This window comes from Siphateles boraxobius, unplaced genomic scaffold (assembly GCF_051911475.1).
Source record: "Siphateles boraxobius isolate OS27281-9 unplaced genomic scaffold, OSU_SipBor_1 5, whole genome shotgun sequence".
In the NCBI taxonomy this organism is placed as follows: Eukaryota; Metazoa; Chordata; class Actinopteri; order Cypriniformes; family Leuciscidae; genus Siphateles; species Siphateles boraxobius.
This window is the reverse complement of record NW_027509141.1, coordinates 20,382,954-20,389,233: the sequence shown is the minus strand read 5'-3', so window position 1 is coordinate 20,389,233 and position 6,280 is coordinate 20,382,954. Positions and strand designations below refer to the sequence as shown.

The 6,280-nt window shown below is 38.1% G+C and overlaps 1 protein-coding gene across 1 annotated transcript; it reads right to left on the bottom strand.

Moving 5' to 3' along the window:
• Positions 1-1,229: 1,229 nt before the first annotated feature.
• On the bottom strand, positions 1,230-2,870 carry LOC143711556 (serine/threonine-protein kinase pim-2-like). Its single transcript, XM_077203187.1, has 6 exons — positions 2,784-2,870; positions 2,619-2,669; positions 2,139-2,517; positions 1,795-1,971; positions 1,466-1,554; positions 1,230-1,335 (listed from the first exon to the last, which is right to left on the bottom strand). The coding sequence occupies exons 1-6, from the start codon at positions 2,844-2,846 to the stop codon at positions 1,324-1,326; spliced, it is 771 nt and encodes a 256-aa protein (XP_077059302.1). The 5' UTR covers positions 2,847-2,870; the 3' UTR covers positions 1,230-1,323.
• Between the last annotated feature and the right edge of the window lie 3,410 nt (positions 2,871-6,280).

Genomic DNA, 6,280 nt, shown 5'->3' with positions numbered 1-6,280 from the left:
TTAAATTGTTCTAAATTGAGTATGTCAAGCAGGACATAGTCTTGAACCAACTGCATTCTAACAAATTTGCAAATAATTTGAATGTCAGGATTTTCCTTAAAAATTAAAAGATTAGGTGCATTTTAGTATCCGGTAAAGATGATGTTAGTGATTTAATTCATTTTGCTACCTCAAGCAAGCCACTGAATTAGACTGCTCCTGTTCCTTCAACTATATGGCCTCCCACTATAATTTCATAATCCTAAACTGACTTGCTAAATCTCACACTTATTTTAATAAGACAATTATTTCAGTGCATATGGTCAATTTATGTATGACATTTAAAGTTTAAACAAAGTTTAAAGTTTAAACTTGCAGTTTAAATTTACTTGAGAACTAAAGTAAAACTTAAAGGGCTCACCCAAAAATTAAATTTCTGTAATTTGCTCACCCTCATGTCGTTCCAAACCCATAAGACTTTCGTTCATCTTCGGAACACATCATTAAAATTATCTTAATTTATCTGAGAGATTTCTGTCGCTCCATTGATGGTCTACAGAACTACCACTTTGATGCTTCAAAAAGTTTGTGAAGAGATTGAAAACTAATCCATATGAATTGAGCGGTTTAGTCCAAATTTTCTGAAGAGATCGCTTTATATGACAAACAGACTGAATTTAGGCTTTTATTAGCATATAAACAGTCATCACACACATTAGTTATGGTAAATGGAAGCTCAACCAGGCTTCATAAGTCAAGTCAATGTAACCTGCAAGGAAGCTGCTGAAAATTCCCCACCAATAACACACAGACCATTTATCAAGATCAGGTACACCAATATTATTTATATAAAATATTATTTATTGAACAATAATAGTTCATGAACAATAAGCCATACAAGAATACAAAGTTTGTAGAATAGCAAACAGACAAGCCAACAATTCAAAGTACAAAGGTTTAATAAAAATATAAAGTTATAAAACTTTGCCCTCAGTCAAAACTATTTGATCGGGATCAAATAACAGATTTGTATTATCATTTACACTATCTACATTGCATTTTCATGTATGGTCACCAAATACTGCTAGATGAAAATATTACTTCCTCAAAACAAGGAGCCAGATGCTACCAGGGCTACAAAGTAGGTAAAGCATTGTGGGACCACTCATATCAGCCTGCTAGATGCAAAGCAGGAGGAAGCAACCAAAGACGGGAAGTTCTGTGACATCCAGTGCAGGATCCTCTGGAGAGCACCATGGCAGAAGCAACTTTCACAGGAACTTCTGGTGTGGCCAAGAGAGAAATTCTGACATGACATGCAGCTCTGACATTCCTCTTAATGTCTTATTCTGTGACCTGAAACAAACAAAACAAAAAAAACGAAGGATATAGTCATAAATTACAATTAGAAAACATTTTTAAAATCTTTACAATGAAAAGTGAAAATATCTTCAAAATCATTTGTAGCTTATCTTAGGCTCATTACCTTAAACCATTCATGTCGAAGGATTTTCCTCAAATAAATCCGTTGTCTTGGGCTTTCCTTCAGGAGGGATCGAATCAGGAGGCAGCATTCTGTGCAGAACGATTGAAGTGAGTCCGATTATTACCTTAAACTTTACCCCTGCTGTCTTTGTATTAAGATGTAAGATTGGACTATTCTATACTGTATGGTCAGAAAATCTGGAATAATTATTGTGTTCTCCACATTATCTTTTATAAACCCACTTGGCTCAGGTGTTACTTTTTCCATGTTTCTTTGTTTTGTAAGATTTAAATTACAGTTGGTCTTTGTTGTGATGAATGCCATCTTACCGTTTGACAAGCCAGGCACAGACCAGATGTCATCATCAATCATCTGCCTGTCTCTTGCTTCTGGAAAGCGTCCACACACCAACAGGAACAAGAGCACTCCCAGAGACCACACAGTAGCTGGTTTACCGTGGTACTTGCCCTCTGTGCAGTACTCAGGTGGGCGGTAGTCTAGAGTGCCTAAGGGAAACAGATTGGTCTGATGGGTAAGTACCATAGCATGAAATACAATAGTTTCTCTGTAAAAAAAATATTGCCTCAAAAGTGATATATGGTTTATATGATACCAATTTAACTAGTCACTAGAACTTAAGTCCCAAACTACAGGGTTGATTCATAATTCATACCACAGAATCTTTCATAACCAGATTCCTGCAAGAGATCCCCGCACCCGAAGTCAATCAGTTTGACCTCAAGCGTTTCTGTGTTGATCAGCAGGTTCTCCAGCTTAATATCACGGTGAAACACTCCACGACGACAGCACATTTGAGCAGCCATTGTTGCCTGTGCCATTATAAACCGTGCTGTATCCTCATTTAGGATGCCTTCGTGAAGATTCCAAAAATCCCACAGGTCTTTACAAGGTGAGGGACGCTCCAAGACCATGACATATTGGTCAGGCTGGTCCTGCCAGTCCAGCAGCTCAATGATCTCTGAAACTTTAGGGCCCCTATTAGCAAGGATTAATAGGCCGACCTCTAATGGGAAGGGGGCGGGATGACCAGGCTGGAACAAAGATCATTGTTATATGAAGGTGTTGTCATTATGTTGACATATTTTAATTTGAAAACAGTGGAAAAACAACATAGCGAGTGTAGCCTACTTACAATGTAGATGTATTTCATGTTCTGCGGCTTTCTGGCAAATTTCACTGCCACCTGATCAACCAAAAAAAAAATTCTAACATGAAAAAATATACACTAAAAGACTTGAAATGGATATAGTGAGACAAAACAATGTGTTGGCTAAATATTGTAAGAAAATGATGATACCTCAAGGCCATCCTCCAAGCGTTTCCCTTCATAAACAGAGCCAAATGCTCCCTCACCAAGCATTCTGCCGATTTCATACCGGCTCAAAATGTTTTCTGCAAAAAGATGATTCATTTTAGTTGCATGGACAGCAGTGAGATTAATGTTTGAGGTTATGGCCGTAAACTCACCCTCAGTTGTCACGTCTACTCTGTTGTTGTGACCTGCTGGACTGTGATGGACTGGAGCTGGAGGGGTTTGAACCTGCTGATCTTCAAGACCACTGGATACAGATTCCTGAAGACCATGATCCTCTAGAGCACAGGCACTGTACTGTAGAGAATTTTGATCTAAAAGCAGGGAATATCAAACAAAATAATTTGTTTCAAAATGATTGTTTCAATCAAATAATAATTAAACACTGCATAGACATATTATGGTGATTCTTCAGTTACTACATGAGTTCTTAAAAAATAAAAGTTCTGTTTAAATATTTAAGACATGTCCTGGAAAGAAAACATGACTTTGAACAAACATTGGGATTTTGATATAGGTGTGGTGGTGTGAATTTGTAACATGGTAATTAATGGCACTTCATCCAAGGGAACAGAAAAATTCCCCTAATTCATTAAGTTCCCATTAATGGATATTTATGTAATACATTATGTAGACTTTATGATGTACAGAGCTCTAGTAAACAGAAAACGGAAACCCATTTTTGAATGGTCTTATGATTTACCCTCAGTATGTCTCTCATATATCGGAGCGGTATCTTGGTCTGAGCTACCGCTCCGGTCACAGTAATGAAGAGACGGCAGCTTCTCAAAACTATCTATCCTCCTCATCTTTCTCATTGGCTTCTCATTTTCCTCACTAACAGGCTGATGGTTTTCAGCCGCATCGCTGCTGTATGTTGAGGATGTGCTCTGATGGGAGTCGTACACCTGAGCACTGCGAGACCTTTGTTTTCTCTTTCGGCCAATGATAAAAGATGTCCGCTTGGTTTCATCTGTGTTTAAAGATATATGACATGTCTTGGAATAAAAATCTGATCATGGCCTTGATCTAACTTCAATTGATTTCTGATCAAATGTGTGACGGTGTGGATTTTTAACAAATTGTAATGAATGACACTAGGTTCCCATTAATGGATACTTATATAATTGAAAATTAAGTAGACTTACTGATGTACAGAGCACTAATAAACATAGAGCATTTACACATTCTCAACTGGTCATTGGATTTACCCTCAGCGTGTCTCTCACTAATGGTTGCAGTGGTCTGATCCTCCACTTTCTGACTCTGACTTGAACTAGTGCTCCAGTGAAGAGAGAGGAGCTCTCCAAAACTACTCTTCTTCCTCTGTCTGTCCCGACTATCACTTTCCTCACTAACAGGCTGATGATATATATAGAGCACATAGAAGAGATTTGACCTTGATTTCTTCCCATATCACAATACACAAAGAACATTTAAACAAATGCACAAAAAGTTTAATCCAAATATTAATTCAAATTAATTTGTAGCTTATTAGGGCCAATACCTTAAACCATTTATGGAAAAGTGCTGGACTGTGGTGCACTGGAGCTGGAGGGGTTTGAACCTGCTGGTCTGCAGGTGGTAGGACTTCAAGACCACTGGATACAGGTTCCTGAAGACCATCATCCTCTAGAGCACAGGCACTGTACTGTAGAGAATTTTGATCTAAAGCAGGGAATGTCAAACAAAAGCATGTTTCAAAGAAATTATAATAATTATTAAACATTGGATACTCATATTATGGCTATTTTTTCAACTTTTATATATTTTTTAAACAATCCTTGTTTAAATATTCATGACATGTCTTGGAATAAAAAAAAATCTGCATTGGCTTGATCAAACTTCAGTTGTATTTTGATATAATATGGTGTGGTAATGTGCTAATTATTAATAAGTCTTCAGTGATATTCTCCAATGGTCATTTGATTTACCCTCAGGACTTCTCTCATTTATCGGTGCAGTATTCTGGTCTGAGATGATGCCGCTCCAGTCACAGTAATGCAACTTTACAAAGCTATCCATCCTCCTCCTCTTTCTCATTGGCATCTCATTTTCCTCAACAGCACTAACGGGTTGATGGTTTTCAGCCGCATCGATGCTGGATATTGAGGATATGATCTGATGGGATTCGTACACCTGAGCGCTAGAACTAAGCTTTCTCTTCAGTGCCATGATAACAGTTGTCCACTTGGGTAACTCTATCATATGAACTGCAGAATAAGCAATGAAAAGAATCAGAAAACTGACCATATTATGGCTTCACACAACGTTCTATTTCTTTATGACATCATCGCATTCCTGAGCGACGCTTTTCGAATGCGCGTGACGTTGTTCACAGCTGAGAAAAGGCTTATTTTCTATTCTTGGCTCAATCATTTGTTATTTAGCCTTAGGAAAGGTTTCACTCAAAGGCCAAGCGTGTGTAAGGCTGGGGAAGGATTAGCCTTCCCCTGGCCACGGGTCAAAAATGAACGAGGGCTTGGGGAAAAAGGCACCTACACAAAACTAAAAAGTGAAAAAGAAATTTAAATAAACCGCGAGAGTTCTTGAGTTTTGTGCAGTGCACGACCTGAACTCTGAATTCTGCACCCTCTTGGATACTCTCATAAACTGATCATGTACTGAATTGGTAAGCATATTTGGATATTGTGCTCTTGAGGGCTTTTTTTTTTTGCTTTTTTTTTTTTGCAGCGTTGATCACAAACCACCTGCGTTAATCACAAACATACCTGATGATTTCTTGAACGCAATGGCCAATCAGATTTAAATTAGAATCCCATCGTCACTAACTAAAACGCTGGCGGTTTTTTTTTTCAATGAGTGCCGAGATCTGCACAGTGCACTGCACACTCAAATCCTCTCGTTATAATTTAAAGGGACTGTAGCCTACAATAAATATCTTATTTAGCTTACATAAAGTCTACACTTTTTTTCTTACAAATTAAAGGGATGGTTCACCCAAAAATGAAAATTCTGTCAGTAGGCCTATTTACTCACCCTCATGTTGTTCCAACCCTGTAAGACCTTCGTTCATCTTCGGAACACGAATTAAGATATTTTTGATGAAATCTGAGAGCTGGATCACTCCTCCATAACTTTACTCCTCCATAGGCTTCTTGAGGGATTGAACTTGCAGGCCCCGAAAAGTTATTACAGACATCGTTAAAATAGTCCAAGTGAGTACAGTGGGTCAATCTTAAGTTTATCAAACGACGAGAATACTTTTTGTGCACAAAAACAAACAAAAATAACGACTTTATTTCAACTATTCATTTCCTTCTTGGTTGGCCTCTAGTCAGTTAACTTAGTGTAATAGCGTAGAGCTACGTCACACGTAGGCTCACTATTGGCCGACGCTGGTCATGTGTGTGATGCGTGTGACGTACAACAACCGAAGCTTACGCTTTTACACTAGTGAACTGACTCGAGGCCCACAGAGAGGGAAATGAATAGTTGAAATAAAGTCGTTAAAGTCAACC

Coding starts and splice junctions, on each gene's coding strand:
- LOC143711556 (XM_077203187.1), bottom strand. CDS start 2,846: ATGCTTGGTGAGGGAGCATTTGGCTCTGTTTATGAAGGGAAACGCTTG. Junction 2,670..2,783: donor GCTTGGAGGATGGCCTTGAG/GTATCATCATTT, acceptor TTGGTTGATCAG/GTGGCAGTGAAATTTGCCAG. Junction 1,555..1,794: donor TGTGCCTGGCTTGTCAAACG/GTAAGATGGCAT, acceptor CGTTCTGCACAG/AATGCTGCCTCCTGATTCGA.